This window comes from Taudactylus pleione, unplaced genomic scaffold (genome assembly GCF_031769625.1).
Source record: "Taudactylus pleione unplaced genomic scaffold, aTauple2 ptg000179l, whole genome shotgun sequence".
Taxonomy (NCBI): Eukaryota; Metazoa; Chordata; class Amphibia; order Anura; family Myobatrachidae; genus Taudactylus; species Taudactylus pleione.
The window spans coordinates 6,497,973-6,521,137 of record NW_028284581.1 but is presented as its reverse complement, the minus strand read 5'-3'; the positions used below and the strand labels follow the sequence as shown (position 1 = coordinate 6,521,137).

General features: G+C 47.7%; 1 protein-coding gene across 1 annotated transcript in view; it reads left to right on the top strand.

The window, feature by feature from the left end:
* Positions 1–10,515, top strand: part of LOC148519885 (uncharacterized) — a 39,805-nt gene extending 29,290 nt beyond the window's left edge. The window contains exons 4-5 of the mRNA XM_088475956.1: positions 8,378–8,784; positions 8,962–10,515. Coding sequence (XP_088332082.1) covers positions 8,378–8,784; positions 8,962–9,411 — 857 coding nt within the window. The 3' untranslated portion in view covers positions 9,412–10,515. The remainder of the gene's footprint in view (positions 1–8,377; positions 8,785–8,961) is intronic.
* Positions 10,516–23,165: the final 12,650 nt, after the last annotated feature.

Genomic DNA, 23,165 nt, shown 5'->3' with positions numbered 1-23,165 from the left:
CCCCCGCATACCTCTCCTCCGCTGTGGTCAGGTCTGTGTATGCAGCGCTGTGTCCTACCAGACTCTGTGTCTGTGTAGTTGAGTATCAGTGCTGATAGTACAGGAATTCGTTTTTCTGTGCATTGTATGTGACTGTGCCAGCGCTGCTGCCTGTACTTTTAATTTCTTACTGTCAGCCTTATCACTGTCCCTGTTCTTTCTGCTAAAGCCCTTGCGGTGCTTGCAGGGTGGTCTCTCGCTATACTAGCAAGTATTGGTGAGAGGGGTCACATACTTACCATCATGTCTGAGAGTGACTTTCCTCTCCAGCTTCAGTGTACTACGTGTAAAGTACCTATAGCGGAGGGGGAGGGTAGCGCAGAGGGGCTATGCCGGCAGTGTTATTTATTGGCGCGGCCAATTACTGTCACAGCACTGGTGCAGGAGCCGCCCTGGGCTTGTTTCGCTAAGGCGCTTACAACCCTGGTGGGCCAGTTAGCTCTGCAGCCTGCGTTCTCACAGATGGGACTGTCCCAGCAATCAGTGGTGTCGTCACCCATGCAGGGTTTCCCGAGACAATTGACGGTACCCCACAGTCTCCCTATTTCCCCTCCCCAGGTCTCTCAGGAGCCTGCGTGGGTTAATTCCCTGACTAGTTCTGTACAGCACTTGTCGGATGTGTTACAAGGGGAGTCTGTGTTACGGCCACATAAGCAGCCTGTGGTGTCTCTGCAAGCTCCTTATGAGGATGACGACGTGACGTCTGATGATGGGGAGATTCTGCATCTTTCGGACCAGAAACCTCTCCGTACTAAAAAAACAGACGCTAGGTCCAAGGTGTATATTCCTGGACTTATTCGGGCAGTCCGCACAGCTTTGGTGATTGAGGACGAAGATCCTCTGGTGTCCAAATCTAAATATGCCTTTTCTACTTCAGGGTCCATAGGGTATCCACAGGATATCTTGGGGTATAGTTGTGACGTCAGTCATCGGGCACCATAGAGTTAAGCTTTCAGCCTCACAGGATGCACTAGGGTCCCCCTCCTATACCCCGCCCCCGAGCCAAGGCATCTCAGTTCAGTTCGGTGCCCGGCCGGAGTCGGAGGCACCTGTTAGAGGGGGGCCATGAAGAGCCCCTGAAGTTTTCGTTTTGCAGCTGTGGCTGCACATCTGGAAGTACAGCATGGACAGTCAGTTGACGTCCATGCTGTTTCCCTACACCCCCGCCGGTACCAGAACGCCGGTACCGATCCGGGGATGCTGGTAAGCATCTGGGGTCACAGCTAGCGGTGACCCCAGATGTTTCAGACCATGGCCGGACTCAAGGGGGGCAGCAAGGTAAGCAGCGGGGTCCCACGGTGGGTCCCCGCTGTTGCATGGTCCAGAAGTCCCCAGGCAGGGGGCTCCCTAGGGACTGGCTGCAGCGTGGAGCCAGGTACTAACCTACGCTTCCACTACCCCCCTGGGACAGCAGGACCGCGGTAGCGCTGCGGCGTCCCAGGGGTTAAATGCATGCCAGGGGAGCGTGCCTTCCCTGTCTCACATCCGGCGCCTCCCCCGCTGCACACAGCCCTCTCTGCAACACGCCGACTGGCCCTGTGGCAGCGCTCCTCCCCCAGGCCAGCCTCCTCTCTGCTCCTCGGCGGCCATCTTCAGAACGCATGGTGAACGCTGCTGGAAGTCTGGACGGAGGCATCGTGGTCTGGGTCCCCCTGCATACCTCTCCTCCGCTGTGGTCAGGTCTGTGTATGCAGCGGTGTCCTTCCAGACTCTGTGTCTGTATAGTTGATTTGTCAGCGCTGTTAGTGCAGGAATTGTTATTTCTCTGCATTGTATGTGACTGTGCTAGCGCTGCTGCCTGTACTTTCCTTTCTGACTGTCAGATTGTCGGATGTGTTGCAAGGGGAGTCTGTGATGCGGCCACATAAACTGCCGGTGGCGTCTCTGTCGGCTCCTTATGAGGTTGACGAAGGGACGCCTGATGACGGGGAGATTCTGGATCTTTCCGATCAGGAACCTCTCCGTACTAAGGAAGCGGACGCTAGGTCCAAGGTGTATATTCCTGGACTTATTCGGGCAGTCCGCACAGCCTTGGTGATTGAGGACGAAGTTCCCCCAGCGGCTAAATCCAAGTATGCCTTTTTTAAGGATGTGAAGGGTGACGCCACAGTCTTTCCTCTTTCGGGTCAGTTGGTGGACCATTTAGAGGAGGCGTGGAAACAGCCTGGCAAGCGATACCAGCCGCAGAGGTGTCTGGCGGTGGCTTATTCGTTCGCAGATAATTATTTTGCTAAGTGGGAATCCCCTCCACAGGTGGATTCTCATGTGATACGTCTTGTCCGTAGTGCCACATTACCAATGCCATCCATGTCCTCCCTTAAGGATGCTACGGACCGCAAGGTGGAGATCTGCCTGAAGTCCGCTTATTCCCTTGCGGAGGTGGCAGCGCGGCCGGCTATGGCCATTTGCTGGGTTGCCAGAGCTATGGAGCGCTGGGCGGATACGTTGGAGGTGTCCTTCGATTCCGGCTGAGCAGGCGGAGTTGATTGGTAATCTCCGTGATTCGGCCACTTATATCAACGAGGCGGCCTTAGACATTAGTACCCTGGCGTCTCGAATTTCTTCGGCAGCGGTGGCTGCTCGTTGCACCTTGTGGTTGCGATCCTGGAAGGCGGACTCTGATTCCAAAAAGGGTTTGGAGGCGTTGCCCTTTAACGGAGAAGTTCTCTTCGGTCCAGATCTGGACAAGATTGTAGCCACACTGGCGGCAGCTAAATCGGCATGTCTCCCGTCTGCTGCTGTCCCTTCTGGTTCAGGGCCATCGTCCTTTCGGTCTTATAGGGCCCAGGGCAGGCCCAAACCACAGTCTTTTCCCCGACAGGCTGGCCCCAAGAAATCGGCCAAGCCCCGGAAGCAGGCCTGGAGTACCAGACGTCCGGCCCCTAGGCCAGATGACAAACCTGACGGTCCGGGCCTCCCTTTGGGGGATCCCAAAGTGGGAGGCCGCCTGCTGCAGTTCGCACGGTGTTGGTCGGTCACCACGACAGACACTTGGGTTCTCGAGGTGGTCTCCCACGGTATAGCCCTCTCCTTCCGGCACAGACCCCCATCTCGATTCTTCATCACGGGTCTGCCATCAGACCGGAACAAAGCCACGGAACTGCGGAAGGTCTTGCACACTATGCTCCAGGCTGGAGTTATAGTGCCTGTTCCATTCTCCCAGAAGGGCCAGGGTTTCTATTCCAATCTCTTTTTGATGCAGAAACCCAATTGGTCGTTTCGTCCGATACTCAACCTCAAAGCTCTCAACAAGTCTTTGCGGGTACCGAATTTTCGGATGGAGACCCTACGGTCCATCATTCTGGCGCTGGAACCTGGGGACTACATGGTGTCATTGGACATACAGGACGCTTACCTGCATGTCCCTATTCTTTCGCGCCATCAGCAGTTCCTCAGGTTTGCAATCCGCAGTGACCACTTTCAGTTCCGGGCGTTACCTTTTGGCCTGGCGACAGCACCACGTGTTTTCACCAAGGTGATGGCGGTCATGGCGGCTTCCCTGCGGCTGCAGGGAGTCTGTATGTTGCCGTACTTGGACAACCTTCTCTTAGTGGCAGGATCTCCGGAGCTCCTTCTACGCCACTTGGACCTGACCATTGTGGTACTGCAACGGCACGGCTGGTTAATAAACTGGCAGAAGTCCACTCTGATCCCGTCTCAGCGGATTCTGCACTTCGGAGCATTATTGGACTCCGAACAGCAAAGGATCTTTGTGACGGGGGATAAGATCTCTGCCTTGCAGTTGAGGGTGCGCAGTTGTCTACAGAGCCGCCGGGTGTCTCTGCACTCGGCGATGAGGTTACTGGGCTCCATGGTGTCCGTATTCGACATGGTGGAATATGCCCAGTTTCACTCCAGACCTCTGCAGCACCTGATCCTGTCCAAATGGAATGGACTGCCTCAGAGTCTAAAGTCCCAGACGATGGTGCTCACTCCGGAGGTTCACCTGTCCCTTGCCTGGTGGTTGCAGACGACCCGTCTCAACAAGGGTCGTCCGTTCTGGGTGGCGAATTGGGTCCTGTTAACAACGGACGCCAGTCTTCGGGGCTGGGGAGCAGTCTCTGGTCCACACTTGTTCCAGGGCAGCTGGACTCAGGCAGAAACAGATCCTCCAATAAAAATTCTGGAGCTCCGCGCGGTTTTCAATGCCCTCCGGCAGGCACATTGGGTTCTCCAAGATCATCCAGTGCAGGTCCAGTCGGACAATGCTACCACCGTGGCCTACATAAATCTGCAAGGAGGAACCCGAAGTCAGGCGGCTCTCGTAGAAGTGTCCCGAATCCTGGTATGGGCGGAGCGCAATCTCCCGGCCATATCAGCAGTCTTCATCCCGGGAGTGCTAAACTGGGAGGCGGACATTCATCTGGGGGAATGGTCCCTGCACCCGGACGTTTTTCAACTGCTGGTGGACAGGTGGGGTCTTCCAGAGATCGACCTCATGGCGTCCCGGCACAACAACAAGTTGCCGGTGTACGGGTCTCGCACAAGAGACGAAGAGGCGTCTCTGGTGGATGCTCTGTCCGTCCGGTGGACGTTCCGGTTCGCTTATCTGTTTCCTCCGTTTTCCCTTCCGCGGGTAATCCGGAAATTCAAACAGGAAGGAGGGACGCTCCTGTTGATAGCTCCCGTGTGGCCCAGACGGCACTGGTTCTCAGACCTTCAGGGTCTGTCCGTGGACAGTCCTCTGCGGTTGCCGCTACGACCGGACCTTCTGTCACAGGGTCCTTGTCTTCACCCGGACCTGACTCGGCTGTCTTTGACGGCGTGGCTGTTGAGACGGCCATGTTAAGGTCCAGGGGGTTTTCCAGCTCTGTAGTGCGAACCATGCTAAGAGCTCGGAAACCGTCTTCCGCGAGAATATACCATTGCGTGTGGCATACGTTCTTCCAGTGGTGTCGACCGAGAGGTTATGCACCTCGGGAGTTTCGTCTGTCTAGAGTGCTAGCCTTCCTACAAGCGGGACTAGACCATGGGCTTCGCCTTGCTTCTTTGAAGGTGCAGGTTTCTGCCCTGTCTGTCTGGTTTCATCGTAGGATTGCTACAATCCCTGATGTGCCCACCTTTATGCAAGGTGTTCTGCGAATTCAGCCGCCATTTGTTCCACCTGTGGCGCCTTGGGACTTGGCTGTGGTCCTGAGGGCTCTCCAGGGACCGCCGTTTGAACCACTGGGCTCAGTGGATCTTAAATGGCTAACAGCTAAGACTGTTTTCCTTCTGGCCATAGTTTCGGCCAGACGTGTTTCTGATTTAGGGGCTCTCTTGTAGACCCCCTTTCTTGATTTTTCATGGGAACAGGGCAGTGCTACGCACTCGTCCTGAATTTCTTCCCAAAGTTGTTTCCCACTTTCATGTTAAAGAAGGAAATAGTTGTACCGGCGTTTAACTCACCTGGCCTTTCAGTGGGTGAGGCCACTTTGGATGTTGTGCGGGCCTTAAGGACTTATGTTGACCGCACTTCTTCGTTTAGGAAGTCGGACGCCTTGTTTGTCCTCTATGGCTTCCGTAAAAAGGGTTGGCCTGCTTCAAAGCAAACTTTGGCAGCCTGGATCCGTATGGCGATTTCAGAAGCTTATCTTCATGAAGGCCTGCCGGTTCCTCCTTCTGTAAAGGCTCATTCCACTAGGTCTGTGGGTCCTTCGTGGGCAGCTCGACGTGATGTCTCTGCAGTCCAGATCTGCAAGGCGGCCACGTGGTCCTCTGTCCATACCTTTTGTGAGGTATTACGCCTTTGACACCTTTGCCTCTCAGGATGCTTCCTTCGGGCGGCGGATTCTCCTTTCAGCACAGGAGCGTCCCCACCCTTAAAGGATACTGGTTTGGGACATCCCCAAGGTATCCTGTGGATACCCTATGGACCCTGAAGTAGAAAATATGAAATATGTTAAGAACTTACCTTTGTTATCTCTATTTCTACGAAGTCCATAGGGTTCCACAGGACTCCCGCCCTGTCGCACCTGTGCTGCAGATAGGCTTTGCTCTGGTCACCGGTTTTTCCGTCTCCCTCTGGTGAGAATGTGGTTCTTGTGTGTGTCCAGATCTTTTTTCTCTCTCTTCCTTCTCCTCCTCCGGTCTCTGGCTTGGTACGTAACTGAGATGCCTTGGCTCGGGGGCGGGGTATAGGAGGGGGACCCTAGTGCATCCTGGGTGGCTGAAAACTTAACTCTATGGTGCCCGATGCCTCACGTCATCATCTATACCCCAAGGTACCCTGTGGAACCCTATGGACTTCGTAGAAATAGAGATAACAAAGGTAAGTTCTTACCATATCTCATATTTTCTTATGCTCCTTAACCCCTACATCGATTCTTAGGGACCGTACGCCTTTTGAACACTTCTGCAAATCTCGTCTCCTAACTAAGGCCTGATCTCCCAAGTTTATTCTATTTTCCTTGATGCAACTTTCCCCTCATCGAGACTTCATGAGGCTGAATGGGAGATAGATCTTGGGTTCCCTTCGGATGAGGAGACGTGGGAAGAAGTGAGACACGGGATTGCTAAATGCTCCATCTTTACCAAACTTAAAGAAACCTCATAAAATTTACTATAGTTGGCACTATACCCCTGTGAGACTTCCCAAAATGTTCCCCTCCTCCTCACCTGACTGTTGGCGTGGCTGCACCACAAGGGCACTATGCTATACATCTGGTGGACATGTCCAAATATTATCCCCTTCTGGGATTCGGTTCATGGTCTTTTGAACTCCCTTTTGGAATCTCCGGTAACAAAGGACTCCTGCGTATTTTTGTTATGCTTCCCACCCCCAAACCTTGATAAGTTTTCCAAAAAATGACTTCTGCATATCCTGTCGGCGGCCAAATCCCTGATGGGAAGCAATCGGGAAGCCGACTGCCTAAATACCGGCAGCCGGCTTCCCGACTGTCTTATCCCGGCATGGGTGAAATGCCGGGCGTCTAGATGTAGACGCCCGCATTGCCCTGACGCCGGGAGACCGGCGCCCGGCATCACGATCGTAGTGATGCCGTGCGCCGCGGGGGGGGGGGGGAGAGTTAGGTTTAGGGCTCCCGGGGGGGACTTAGGGTTAGGCTAGGGGGAGGGTTAGGGTTAGGCACCCCCCCGGGGGACTTAGGTTTAGGCACCCCCCCGGGGGACTTAGGTTTAGGCAGCGGGGAAGGGGGTGGTTAGGGTTAGGCACTTAGAGGGGGGATTAGGGTTAGGCACCCCTAAGGAGGGTTAGGGAGGTTAGGTTAGTCTATACTTGCCTATCCACGATCGGGATTTCCAGCACTGTCAGGCTTCCGCTGCTTCGAACTCTGCTCCTGTCGGGCTGCCGCTGACGGGAATCGAACCCATACCCATTCCTCCCTGATAGCCCTCAACTGGAAAACTATTCCTCCACCATCTTTTTCTGCACTTAAATGCCAGATTTGGCATGTGGCTGTTATGGAGAAAATAACATATTCACAATAGGGGCCATACTTTTACTCAAGTATGGACTCCCTGGCTCTTTGCTGAACATAGACTTCCATCTCCCTCTACTTGTGAGTGCTGAACACCTGCGGAGACCCATGGGTAGTATGTGCTGTCTTCCTCATCCCTAACTACTCCTCCTTAAACTGCCAATTTCCCTACTGATTGGTCTGTAACTTCTTATTCCATTTTTCTCTGTGGTCATCCCCCCCCTTCCTTTCTCTTCCTCCTGTCTCTCCCTGCTTTCATTTCCCTCATAGCAGAGTGTATTACGATTGTTGTTCTTTAAGTTTTTATTCGTATTAATAATTTGGTCATCTATTTGTGTCCAATGCTATTATTTATTTCTATTATTTTTATTATTTGTTTTTATTTTTGGACTCGATTGTGCTGTGATATATGTTTTATTTGTTGTTTTGCTGTTTTTGCCACGGCTTAAATGTTTATCCTTCTGGATTTTTTTATTTATTTATTTATTTTGGTTTATTTTGGCTGGTCTAATTAATCTGATTCAGTCTCTATTTATATTACTAGATATATCTATATCATTACAGTTTTTTTATATATTTATATACTTCTGTTTTGACTCATGCCCTTTATGCATAAGGGCACAAGCACTGCTTAAATGGCATTACTGGGGGCACGCATAAGGGGAACAGGCACTGCATAAATGGGACTACTGGGGGCATGCATAAGGGGCATAGGCACTGCATAAATGGGACTACTGGGGGCACGCATAAGGGACACAGGCACAGCATAAATGGGACTACTGGGGGCACGCATAAGGGGCACAGGCACTGCATTAATGGGACTTCTGGGGGTGCTGTATAAGGGATACTCGGGGCCATTGCATATGTTTTTTTTGTTTATGTCTGTTTACAATCTTTTTATTATTTTGTTTCACTTGCAGACCTGACTGGTATACAGTCCAGAGTGTTCTTGACAGGATTCATTGAGATTTACCAGGCCAATGAGTGCCTCTGGAAGCTCTCGAGTAGGGACTACTCAAACAGAGATCTCAAGAGTCAGGCACTGAAGAAATTGGTGATTTACAGTGGGGAGCAAGACAGTGATGTTGACATTGACTGGGTGAAGTCAAAGATCCAGGGTTTGAGAACAGTGTTCCTGAAGGAGCACAAGAAGTATGAGAATTTCAAGCATTCCGGAGCAGGTGTGGATGAAGTACAAAAACCAAGGTTATGGTACTATGACCTGCTCAAATTCGTTCTTGAGCAAGAACCAAAGAGACGGTCACGGTGCTCGCTGGAGCCAGAGGTGGGAGAGGACCTCATGGAGGATTTGGAGGGTCTGGAACAGGTATGCAATTAAACAATTGTCCTTTTTTTTTTTTTTCTTCCTAGTTGATTATTTGACTTCTGAATGGACTCCCGCTTTTATCAATTTTCTTTTTTTTTTGGGCTTCAAATCCACTGTATGATATATTTTTTTTTTGGACCAAATACTATTCTAATATTTTTGTTTCATCTTTCCAAGGAGGAAGTCCTGGACGTGGATCCTGTCCCTTCATCCAGCGAGCCCACAGAGGTCATGGAGTCGTCAATGGAGAGGCCGTCAGCTCCAGCACCCACCAAGAAGCGGAGGGCGGCTTCCAAGACTCCAGCCTCTGGACCGTCACGGAGTGACAGATTTTTAAGGCACGCGGAGGAGGTTTTACAGACACCCCCGGGTCAAAATAAAGTTTTTGGCATGCACATCGGTCATGAAATGGACAGCATGGCTCCAAACCAGCTGCCTCATTTCAAGCGTATAATATACAACGCTATAATGCTTGCACAAGAAGGAAAATTGGATGTAGGGGCATATATTATGGCACAGCCCACCCCATTGTCATCTGGCAATCTCCCGAACCCACCTCATAGACCGGCGTATCCCCTTATGCCAATTCCCCTCACCTATCAAACATCGGGCAGCCCATTTGTGTAGCCACCCCTCCCCCCCACCTACAATACGGGGCGAGCTGTCGATCAACATCCACAGCCGCCCCTTTTGTAGTGAGCTCCGAAGCGAGAGAAATTCTCTCACTCCGGGGCTTGCGCACGCGCAGTGCGGCCGCTGCACGTGCGCAGGGCCTTTACATCAACCCGGTTGCGAGCGCTCAGCGCTTGCGACCAGCTCTGAGTGAGGTCCATAGTGCCATGACTTTGGCAATTGTACTTCAGTTGCACCTGTTTACTGTACATTTGGAATTATGCATACTTCTTGTGCTCCCATGAACACTGTTTCTCAAATCTGTTTCTTTGGCTTTACCCTGGTTATGTTAGCAGCACTGTTATGCTCTCAACTGTATATTACTATTTACTTCAGTGCCTGATTCTTTGGTTTTGGTAGCCCTACTCAGGAGGCACTCATTGGTCTGGTAATAATCAATGAATCCTGTCAAGTTTTCTTTAAGTTTTATAATTTCAAATTTTTTACAAAATTTACAACTCTTGTCTTGAATAATCGTAATTGTGGGACTGTTTTACATGATCCAAGGTATGTGTCAGCAGCGCCTCCTGCCCTCACTTTACCTAAGGGGAGGGCTGACGCTGGTGGTGGAGTGGAGCCCGGTGCCTACTCACTGAATGTGGCTGGCATTGGGACCAGCACATGAGTGTTGGTGGTGTTGCCCATGCATAACACAAGCTTCTCGGGGCTGCATTGGTTCCAACCCCAAGAAGCCCTGTAAGGCTGCTCGAAAGGCAGAGCAGCGTAAGCTGCTCTCTGCTATCCCTGCTTGGACTAGCAGTCCCATGGTGAGGAAACACCTCTCCCTGGGGCTGGCTGTTTTCAGCATGAGTGACTGGTGGCACTTACAATGGGAAGCCACCTCCAATCACACTGAAGCCAGTCGGCTCATGGCAGCTTGCAAGGCCAGGAAGTCAGCATGCACCCACGCAGACTCTGGCCTCATTGCTCCCTGCAAACTGCCGGCAGGTGCAGTATTTTTTGAGAAGTGTTACATTTTTAAGGTTAAACAAAAATAACTTGTTACATACATATACACTATGTTTAAACATTAAAACACAATTTTTTATAAAGGATAAATGCAAGAAATGTTATTAAAGCTACAAGGAAAGTTGTCCTAAATTAGCAAATGCAATTTCTCTGCCAAGGAACAGCACCTATGCCATTAAAAAAGGACATGTACTCATTTCGTACTTGTTTAGCACGTGTACAGTATGCTGTGGGAAACGGTGTAGAAGACACAGATGTCCACATTTGACTGTCCTCTATGTTGTCATGGAATGAAGTAAGTGCCCTTTGCTGTGATTATTTCCTTTGAAGCAAGTTATGCAGAGCACAGCAGGCCATCACAATCCAGTCTATTTTGTCCACTCTTAAATTAATCGGAGTGTAGAATATCCGGAACCTGCTACTCATGTTTCCAAAGGTGTTTTCAAAGGTACGCCTAGCCCTGGACAGTCGATAATTGTAAATTATTTTCTCATCAGTTAAACCCCTTTGTGGAAAGGGCTTCATGACATGTTCGTGTAAAGCGAATGCTTCAACCCCCACAAAAACAAAATAGAGATTGTGTTTGTATTGGGAGGCTGGTGGTAAGTGCAGGTTTCTGGATATCAATTTTTCATAAAACATGGTGTCCTTGAAAGATCCACCGTCAGAGGCCCGTCCATTTTTGCCAACATCTAAATAAATAAATTCGTAGTTGGCATTTACTATAGCCATCATGACTACACTGAAATAGCCCTTGTAGTTGAAATACAAGGAACCATTGTGGGGTGGTGGTATAATGTGAACATGTTTCCCATTGACTGCCCCTCCACAATTCTGGAAATTCCATTTCGCCTCAAAATCTTCTGCAACAGTTTGTCATTCTTCAAAGGAAGATGGAAACTAAAAAAAAATAAAGAAAATATTAAATACACAAAGCAAATATTGTTAAGAGGCATATATTGGGGTGCAGCAGCGTCTACTGTAAGGACACGTAAGCAAATATTGTTAATGGGCGACAGTGGTGTGCAGCACCATCATAATGACAGGTAAGCAAATATACTTAAGGGGCGTACAGTGGGGTGCAGCAGTGTCTATTATAAAGACAGCTAAGGAACTATTCTTAAGGGGTGTACAGTTGGGTGCAGCAGCGTCTATTATATAGACAGGTAAGCAAATATTGTTAAGGGGCGTACAGTGGGGTGCAGCAGCGTCTATCATAAGGTCAGCTAAGGAAATATTCTTAAGGGACGTACAGTGGGGTGCAGCAGCGTCTATCAGGACAGCTAATAAACAATTCTTAAGGGGCGTACAGTGGGGTGCTGCAGCTTCTATTATATAGACAGGTAAGCAAATATTGTTAAGGGGCGTACAGTGGGGTGCAGCAGCGTCTGTCATAAGGACAGCTAATGAACTTCTTAAGGGGCATTCGGTGGGGTGCAACAGCGTCTATTATAAGGACAGATAAGCAAATATTGTTAAGGGGCATTCAGTGGGGTGCAGCAGCGTCTATTATAAGGACAGGTAAGCAAATATTGTTAAGGGATATACAGTGGGGTGCAGCTGAGTATATCAATGACAATGTCGGCAAAATTTGTAATTACCTTAAAATACTGAGGCTTCAGGAAAGTAAATATGGTTCGGCATGTCTCTGGAATGATCCGTCCCAAAGTTTGAGCAGAAATGAGGCTACCGAACTTTAGATCAGTCAGGGATCTTCCACTCGCAAAGTACCTCAGGGTTGCGATGAGCCTCTCCTCAGGGGGTATGGCCCTCTGCATCTTGGTATCCTTCCTCTGGTTATAGGGAGTGACCAGACTCCGCAACTTCCGAAAGGTGACATCATCTATCCGTAGAAAATTCTCTCCAGCACGAGTGCACTCTTCCCCTCTTCTCGGACCTCTCCCTATCAGCCAAAAGCACGACTCCAGCATATGCTGTCATCACACGATAGCGATAAGAAGAATCCATGAGGAGAAAAAATAAGCAGTTTGTTTAAAGACAAGCCAAAAACAAATCACAGAAAATTAGCAATGCAACAGCAGGTATAAACCAAACTAGCCACAGAGTAAAAATGCAATGATTAAAATGGCCGCCACCTATTTATTTTCTCAGGAAAGCCCAGCCCAGTATCCACCCCTCAAGAAACTCAAATTTGAATGCAACGATATCATTTGATCATTTGCATATTGTACAGGATGAACGATCATAATTTCAAGGGAAAATCGCTGAAAGATATTGTTCAGGGAGGCAATTGTCTAGTGGATATGCACCTTAAGTCGTTTTACAAGCAGCCGATCTTTCATTTTACCGCTAATTAGCGGAATAATATTGCAGAGTGCATGGCATTATGAGGATACGTGAGCTGCGACAGACTATACTGTTCGTATGCAGGAGAGGCCTTTCCCTTCGCAGCGGCGTGCTACCAGACATAGTCCCCGACAGTGATTACCGGGCATTAGTGTGATCAACCGCTACGGTTTCAGTAACGATAACCGGTATTATGCAGCGTGTATACTTACTTTGGTGCGTTTTCAGCTGCACCACCAGCCTCATTCATTCTTTCATTGCACTTGTACCTATTTTTTTTTTTATACTGCCTCAGTCTGTTTCTGATTCTATCTACATTGTATCTTTAAGAACCAATTGACTATACACATGGATTGAGACTACACTTCCATTATTTTACTGCTGCTGCACATATACGGATCCTCTTCCATTGTTCAGTAAATTTTTTGGATCACACAGATTTTGTTCCTTCTAAGGATCTTAACTGTAGAACAGATCCAAACTATATTGCCATCCACCGGCTGCTGCTTGCTAATATACATACTTAACGGCTGCATCTCAGTTAGATTACATATATAGGTGTATTCACCACCTGTGGCAACAGGATATTTATTAAATGTACCTTTGTGTTATAAGCATTGTCAGCTGTTAGTTCCGGTACACCAATATGCTTTCATTGTTTGTAATATTTATCATATGATAGACTACAGCATCATATCTATCTATCCTCACGGGGCTGCAAACACTTATGACTTTTATTATTTTACATATATATTTTCTCTAAGATATTTGGTTTTAAGATACTTCTTGCGCTCCCGGTTTTCTTTTTTTGTCATCCTTCTCAATAAGTGTTTTACCACCCCTATCTGGTGAGCTGCTCTCAATATCCCATATCCCTAGACCCATCACTGAAGCGCCAAGTGCATCTGTTGCTGTTTTTTCTTACATCTGGGAGTGTCCAAATTGTTTTCCCCATGTGCGAAGCACATGCTTTGTTATGTTCTCATAAGCGCCATGAACCTTACTTCCATTACGCCTGCTGTAACATCACAACTAGCCCCAGAAGCACTAGCTAACGCAGATTTCTGTTCGCACCTCTGGATGGTGCAAGCAGAATCTGCGTTAAGTGCACCCTCTGGGCTAGTTGCAAGCTTATCATGGGCAGTAATTGATTAGCTGCAGGGATCTAACCTGGGAGCTAAAACCCTGCGACTAATTGATTTGCCCCGTAGTTTAGTTACAATTGCATTCGTTTTGTCAAAGTAAATACCACTTTATTCATATATGAATGTCACAAATGTTTTCATATTCATAAATTTATACCTTCTGCAAAGTGGTACTTGACCCAATCACAAAGCGGTCATTTGCTACACACGAATAATAAGGTTGTGAATCCCTGGTGTAGACTTAAAGGGGGCTGCCAGGTCGGTGCAGCAGGGAGGGTGGGGGTGGATTAAGGGCCTACTCTTGCGAGGTGCCTGGAGTGGCACCTGATTTTCTGGAGGCTCCCAACAAGTATGGGCAGGTGCAGTATAGAGAAAGGAGGATTCCCACTTTATTTCAATGTCTAGGATTGTGGCTGAGGGAGAGTCCACTGTAAGATGCAGAGAATTTTGAGTCAGATGTGGTTTGATGACTCAAGTACCCCCTGCCCCACACCACCACCAGCTTGTTACTAACCCTACAGCTTGGCTCGTCCCAAAATTGTGTCCTTTTTACAGCCCGTTTCTGCTTTCCAGTATATAAGGGCAGGAAGAACAGATAAGCAGGAAAGTGCCCAGCTGATGCAGCATGCTCTTTGTGTGAGTGGAACTTGGCACATTATAATACAGATGGAGTGTTTCTGCATCACATACTTCTATGGACAGAACTGTGTATTGGTCATTAAGAGGACCTTATATTGATGATTCTGAACTTTGTTGTCTTACTGTGTGTAATAGGTAAATCCTACTGTGGGAAATAGTCCCTCTTACATATATAAAGCTGGGATCACACCTAAAAGACGCAGATCGACTGATGCACACTGTACAACCATCATCTGTCATTTGGTCACTTGTCCCACTGGCCGGGGGTCGCGTCACGCCCCCCTCCCCTGGGCCTCTGCTGCAAGTGTACAGGTGGACGGCTGACCACTCGTACACACAGCATGATGCTCCAATATATCCGCAGATATATCTGTCATCGGCTGTGCAGCAGAGCCGACGCGATGTGTCTGTGAACAAAGTCATTCACAGACATATAGCTGGTACACACTGGCTGACTGGCACATGATATATTGGCCAATATATCTGCCAGTGTGTATCCAGCATCTGTGTTTGTGTCTATCAGTGTATAATATCTCTAACACCTTATATGTTACTTACAGGTGGAATATGACATATGGAATGATGTTGTACTATTTGTGTTTAAATATTGCCTGAGGGAGCAGTGCCTTTGCTTCCTCTTATTGTAAATATGTGTTTTAAAGATGCAGGGGGAGAGAGACATCCCCCCTACCACTGGAATTTACATGTAGCCAGGTCACTGTATGTGTCTGCCAAGACCCACCTTAGAAAATCTCATAATTACAACCAGGGCCGTAACTAGGGTAGTGCGACCAGTGCCACGACAAAGGGCACCGCAGGGCAGGGGGCGCAGTTTGGGCCTGTCAGTTTTCCTGTTTATTATCATTCTTAGTTGTGACTTCCTCTTCTTTTATCCCCAGCATCTTCTGGCCTCCCCTATCTCTTCACTGGCCCTTCCCCAAGAGGCCATGGCCCTTTTTCAGGTGCACCATCTTATGCCCCTATTTAAAAAATGAGGGGGGGGGTGCCAATGCTCTCTCTGGCACAGGGCACCAAAAAGTCTAGTTGCGACTCTGCTAACAACCCCCCCTCTATCTCCAGCCATCACAGGAAACTGTGATCAGCTGAATGGCATGTGAAATCACAAATGACTACAAGGGGTTAAAAGTGACTGGTTTTATTGCGATAACCTAATAATACCTCTTGTCAATGTGATGGAGTGGTCTTTGTTCCAGAGGGATTTTTGCCAGTCTGCTGGTCACCAAAATCTTCACATTTGGAGTGGGGGGAAGACATACCCATTAACTGTATATAGCCAGTCCCTTCAAATCACTCAATACCAGGACTCAGGGGTGTCACCTCATTATGGGAAAATCAGAGGTTTTAAAATGGCAAATCAAGGTCTTTTCAAGTGGAGTTCCTAGCCTGAGTGGTAGCATGTATTTATTTCTGGGCACAGGAGTCAGGAGATCCTGCTTCCAGCCTGCCTTCTGCAGCACTAGATCTACAGAGAAGGTCCAGTGAAAGATACGCAGCCAAAGAGTCTGCTCCCTAAGGAGCTGTCCCAGGTGTGTGGAGCTGGCTGGAGCCGTTTGACTGGTCAGTGCACCCTGCTCTTTCTGAGTAGAAGACCCATTCCGGCCACGTGGCCAGGATCAGCAAGTTGCAGGCCCCAGCGGTTAGGAATTAGAGAAGCCACTTCAGCAGAAGTAAAATCACTCAGTGGTATCTCTCCCAACAGCAGATCTCCCACCGAGGTCTCACAGCCGTGCAGCGATCCATGCTCACACTCTTTCTGGGGTGACTATTGACTGTCTAGGACAGCGTTTTTCAACTGCTGTGCTGCGGCACTCTAGTATGCCGTAAGCGGTTGTCACGTGTGCACAGGCCGTGACCTGTCTAGATGCGGCAGAGTGACATCACATGTCATGCATGCCGCGTTGCCAGCCAGCCCGCCCATCAGCCAGCCCTCCCTCCTGCCCACCTGGATGCTGCTGACAGCTCTGCACTCTGTGCAGCCCCAGCCGATGAGGCACAAGTAGGGCCATAAAAATGTTAATTATTTTTTATGTGGGAGCCAGTGTGATTTTATTTTTGGAGGGAGCAGTGTGTTTTGTTTTTTTTTTCTTTAGGGGCCAGCCAATGATTTTAATTTTTGTGGGGAGCAATGTGGTTTATATTTTTTCTGTGTGGTCAGCAATGTGTTATTTTTTTTGTTTCTGTGGAGTCCAATGTATGTGTTTTATGCTCTGGGGCCAATATATCTGCATTTTATTCCTGTGGGGGCCAATGTCTATGCGTTTTATTCCTGTGGGGGCCAAAGTGTTTTATTTCTCTGGGGTTAATGTAGTGTGTTTTTATTTTTGTGGAGGCCAATGTAGTGTGTTTTGTTCCTGTGGAGGCCAATGTAGTGTGTTTTTTATGTTGGAGCCAATATGTATATTTGTTTCATAGGTCGCACACACCGCATCGTGTGCCTTGACAATTTTTAAATCTTGCGTAGCATGCCTTGAGTTGAAAAAGGTTGAAAATGACTGGTCTAGGGGTTGGAGTGTTCCTTTGTGATTTTTTTTTTTTAAATAATAATCTTAGCATTAATATCAAGTACATTTAAGACTATCTGTATACAGCCATGGCCAAGAGTTTTGAGAATTACACAAATATTGGTTTTCACAAAGTTTGCTGCTTCAGTGTTTTCAGACCTTTTTGTCAGATGTTACTATGATATACTGAAGTAAAATTACAAGCATTTAATAAGTGTCAAAGGCTTTTATTGACAATTACATTAAGTTTATGCAAAGAGTCAATATTTGCAGTGTTGACCCTTCTTTTTCAAGACCTCTGTAATTTGCCCTGGCATGCTGTTAATCAAATTCTGGGCCACATACTGACTGATGGCCGCACATTTTTGCCTAATCAATGCTTGGAGTTTGTCAGAATTTGTGGGTATATGTTTGTCCACCCGCCTCTTGAGGATTGACTACAAGTTCTCAATGGGATTAAGGTCTGGGGAGTTTCCTGGCCATGGACTCAAAATTTAGGTGTTTTGTTCCCCGAGCCACTTAGTTATCACTTTTGCCTTATGGCAAGGTGCTCCATCATGCTGGAAAAGGCATTGTTCATCACCAAACTGTTCTTAGATGGTTGGGAGAAGTTGCTCTTGGAAGTTGTTTTGGTACCATTCTTTATTCACGGCTGCATTCTTAGGCAAAATTGTGAGTGATCCCACTCCCTTGGCTGAAAAGCAACCCCACACATGAATGGTCTCAGGAAGCTTTACTGTTGGCACCAGTCTCAATACCAATACTGAAAGTCCAACTTGGGACTTAATCTAGGCGTCGTACTACCGACACCTATCTTAATCCCGTCGCCGGAACACAGAAAGACGCCAGCCACGGGTGGTGGAGGGGTTAGGTTTAGATACCATAGTAGGGTTAGGTTTTTTTGGGGGGAGGTTAGGGTTAGGCACCCCTAGGGGGCAGAGTTAGGGTTAGGCACCACTGGGGGGTCCAGGCTTCGACATTAAGGGGGAAGGGTTAGGTTTAGACATGAAGGGGGAGACTTAGGTTTAGGCACTAACTGGGAGGGTGTGGGGTGGGGAGGGTTAGGCTACACAAAGGGAGGGTTAGGGGGAGAAGGGGTAGGGTAAGTATACTTATTCAACCCCTGTTGGGATACCAACCATCGGGATGCCGCTGTCGGTATTTTGACAGGAGGCATCCCGACAGATGGCTTTACATACCAATTCCCTTAACAGGCACTGCAGACATGGGGCTGTCATGTAAGATTCAAAAGCTGCTGATGTCACCATCACAAATAAGGTGAAAAATGAAAGGCACGAAACACTACTATGGAGCATAACACTAACTAGGGCTCTACTGTGGAGCATAACATAACTAGGACACTACTATGAGGCATAACATTAACTAGGGCACTACTATAGGGATTAACAATAACTAGAGCACTACTATGGGGCATAACATTAACTAGGACACTTCTATGGAGCATAACTAACTAGGGCACTGCTATGGGGATTACCATTAACTAAGACACTACTATGGAGCATAACATTAACTAGGGTACTTTTGTGGAGCATAACATTAACTAGGGCACTACTATGGGGCATAACATTAACTAGGGCAGTACTATAGGGATTAACAATAACTACGGTACTACTGTGGGCATAACATTAACTAGGACACTACTATGGGGCATAACATTAACTAGGACACTACTATGGGGCAAAACAATAACTGGGGCACTACTCTGGGGCAAAACTTTTAACTAGGACACTACTATGGGGCATAACAATAACAGGTTATTACTATGGGGAATAATATAAACTAGGGCACTACAATGGGGATTAACATTAACTAGGACACTACTATGAAGCATAACATTAACTAGGGTACTACTGTGGGGCATAACATTAACTAGGACACTATTGTGGAGCATAACATTAACTAGGCACTACTGTGTGGCATAACATTAACCAGTGCAATACAAAGGTGCATAACATTAACTAAGGCACTACTATCTGGCATAACATGAATAATCACTGCAGAGAGAGGTGTATCCTAGAAGCATTGGGCTGGGGCCCCATCACAATGTTGCTATGGGACCCGTAGTGTTCTAGCTACATCCCTGGTTGGGCTCAATGGGTCCTGTGGCCAAAAGGAGATGACACCGTAATCACTTTTGAGCTCAGCGGGTTTTTGAACCAGGAGCCAAGCAGAGCTAGTGTCAGGATGCGACCTGGGACCGGCCGCTACTCTCCTCCCATGCCGGCGTCTTTGGGCTTAAGTGTTCAGTCGCTGGGAGTGGAGGTGAGTGGTGGCTGAGTATTCTCCCCAGGGTCTGCTAGGGCTTCTGTGCGTGCGTCCTGGTTCCCATGTTGGTCTATATCACCTGACTAGTCTCTCCCAATGGTAGTCCTGCAGTCACTCAGCTTATCCTCTGATCCAATGACCAGCTACCTAGGGGTATTTAGTCTCACTCCAGGAGCAGGAAGTTGCTGTTCAATTTTGCTTTTCCAGTGGCTGTGATGCCAGTGTTTGTGCCAAGCTCTGCTTTTCAGCGTGTCCCACAGCTAGTCTGCAGTTATTATTTTCTGTGACTGGATCTACAATATATCACGTATTCTAATCTGCGTTATGTGTAGCAGCTCTCAGTACTGATTCCCTTTGTTACATGTTTCAGCTGCTAGCTGAATACCACTTTGACAAGTTTCTTGCTGTTTCCTGGATTGCTCTTCAGCTCCCAGCTGAGTCCCTGTGTTGCATGCCTCAGCTATTAGGCTGATTACCAATGTTCCAAGTCTCATCTCTGAAAGTTACTTGTTTGCTGCGACTGAATCTCCTGTGTAACAAGTTCACTCTCCAGTGTCTGAAGTCCCTGCAGTTATTATCGTCCGTGACAATGTAACAAGTTCATTACAATGCGTCTGGGTTCCCTGCATGATTACTTATACTCCGAGACTATCTACAGTGTATCTGTTCACTCACCAGTGTCTGAATTCCTTGCAGTTACTGTTCCGTGTCTGGATCTACAGTGCACCAAGTACATTACATTGCGTCTGGGTTCCCTATACACCCAGTGTCTTTCAGTGTCTGGATCAGCATCTGAATTCCTTGCAGTTACTGTTAAGCGCCTGGATCTACAGTGCGCCATGGGCCTGATTCAGAGCTGAGAATAGAGTGACAACCTGAACAAACCATATTGTAATGCAAGGGATGTAAATACATACATTTTTTTTACATGTAGGGTAAATACTGGCTGCTTTTGCTTGTAGCCCACAAATACTGCACAGCTTTATACTCTACAATTTAGATGTCAGATTGGAAACACTCCTCCCAAATCTAAATCTCTCTGCACATTTTAATCTGTCCCACCTGCAGTGCAGCATGGTTTCACTAAGATATTCAGTTGAGAGAGAGATCTTTCTTTTTTCCCAAGTCTGAATCAGGCCCCAAGTACATTGCGTCTGGACACCCAGTGTCTGGATCCCCAAGTTTCCTTTACACTACTCTGCTTCCAGATTTTCCACGTTACCTTAAGCATTCAGTACCCGACCCTTCATTATTCATTGTCACTCCCAACTAGTTTGTGCCTGTCCTCCTGCGTCACTTCTTGGTGTATCCAGCAATGTCTCATAAGTACATACCAGTGCATCTTTTCCACTAATTACTGCAGTGACATTTCCATATCTCCTCGTCACTCCCAGATACATAACCAAGGGGCCGCAACCAGCTCACTAGGTGCAGCGAAACCCATATCCCTACAGGAGGGGTCACTGGTGAAGACCACTGAGTGGGTTAGACTCCGCGCCTCTGGCCTCTGGCTAGGTCTAGCCAACACCTGGGACTGACCATTTTGAGGATACTGGCACTGTCACTCCTCTTGCTGCCTTCTAGCCATCCTAACCCCCTCCCCCCCCAGAGGAATTCCTAGCTATGGATCGTGACAGAGACAGATGGAATTGTAATGACAGTGAACTCAGTGTGAACTAGCAGACAAAAAGATATAACAGCAAACACAGTTGAGTTCTGTTGGTCCAGCAACTGAACAGAGATGGCATCAGCAATTACAGTTAACACCATTATGTCCAGCTGCTAAACATAGATGGTAGTTCAGTTAATCCTTGAAGCCACCTTGTTTTTTGTGTGATAACACTCAGTGTCACTGTGTAATGTACCAACAGTTTCCAGTGCAAAGAGTGGAGAAGTGCACCATAGCAACCAATCAGTTTCTATCTATCATTTTATAGAATGTCACAAGCCGCAGTCACGTCATGGTTGATGGAGACGTCCTCAGGCCGGTTCCTGGGAGACTAAGACGCCATGCTGTCAGCTTGAAGGCCTCCCATCTGGCTTACATCTTCTCTGCTGAAACAGGATTGGTGCGCTGCTCAGGTGCAGGTGATAGCGTTGTACGTGTTTCCGGTTTATCTGTGAGCCTCCTGTATCCAGTCGAGCATCCAGTGTCCACATCTGCTTAGTTTTGATTCCTGACATTTGTGTCATCCAAGCGGCACCGTCCGCATTCCAGTCAACGGCCGTTTGTGTCATCCAGGTGGCATGGTCTGCACTCCAGTCTCCTGCCGCTTGTGTCATCCCGGCAGCACGAGCCGCACCACTGCACCAAGTGTATGCAACCTGTGTACTGCCACTTGTGTCAACCTGGCGGCACAAGCCACACTTCTGCACCTCATTTACGCAAATCAGTGTACTCCCACTTGTGTCAACCTGGCGGCACAAGCCGCACTACTGCTCTCCAAGTACGCAAACTAGTGTACGGCTGCGTGTCAACCCGGTGGCACAAGCCGCACTTCTGCACATCCTGTTAATCAGCCCAGAGGCTGCTTCTTGCCAAGGCTTAGCAGCCCTCAAGGCTGCTACACGGCTAAGGCCGCATTTTGTTAAGATTTTAGATCCTTACTAAATACTAGTACTACCTATATCTGAATCTTAAAATGACCATCTGATAAACTTTCTGGCAATTATATTGTGGAGTGCTGTTCAGATCTACATTTATATTTTGTTATAATACTTTCCTCAACTTCAGGCACTCTTTGGTTAAGGTTCAATAAATACACACTATGGGCCGTATTCAATTAGAAGCGAAAATAAATTTTCCGCGGCAAAGTATCGTAGATCTGGGCTTTTTGCGTGGTCAGAACTTATCTCCGTATTCAATTCCAGCCGGTTTTCTCCTACGCGGGAAGTCAATACAATGCAATAGGCGAAAATGATTCGCCTCTGAATAGCAGGTGAAAAGAAGTGCAACATTTTTATTTTGGGGTGCAAACATGGGGAAACCACTCAGTACCCTTGGGATAGCCCCTCAAATGACAACTGTGTCAAAAAATCCTGGGGAAAAACGTAAGAACACCCAAAAAAAGTACTTTCATTTAGGGGGCGAAACAGTAAAAAGTGGGGGGAACAAGCATAAAAACTAGTTAAATGCACTTCTGGGGGTGCTATGAGGGCCGAAGTGTTTTTGGGATTTGAGGTGCATGTATGAGGGTGGTTTTGCATAATTTTTTTTAAAAGTTCACTTTAGAGACATAAAACCATGCTTGCACCTATTTTCAAGTACCCCAAATTTGACAGGACTACTTATTTTCACCAAAAAATACTGCTTAATGCCATTCTTCACCACTTGTGCAAAAACGCTAATAAGATATAGATTCTGAGGAAGCCGCCGAGTAACCAAAAGAGGCGGAGAAACTAGTTAATCACTATGCTGATGCGGAGAGAAATCTAAGCAGGAGAAGGTGTGTTGTTTTTGGTGATCCCCTGTGTGTCCAGGACTATTGTACATCCAACTATCCATTACTTAGGCTCTGGATGTGACTGATACACTGAGTTGGCTGATATATAGCCAGTTCATCTACTGTCTGCAGACTGAGTGGCAGCTCTTTACATATATATTGCACACCGCATCATCGTGATTCAGAATCTGCTAGACATGGACAGCAGGCTGGTTAGATGATCAGCATATTCTTTGCACGCTGATATAGCGAATGTTTTTGGGATCACGTAAGACTTATACCTTTGGACGCCATTTGCTATACATCTATTTCTGCATGCATGCTTTTTTATTTACTTATTCCCGGAAAGTAACAATAAATAAATCTTTTTGGCACACCTGCTGAAATGAGACTCCATG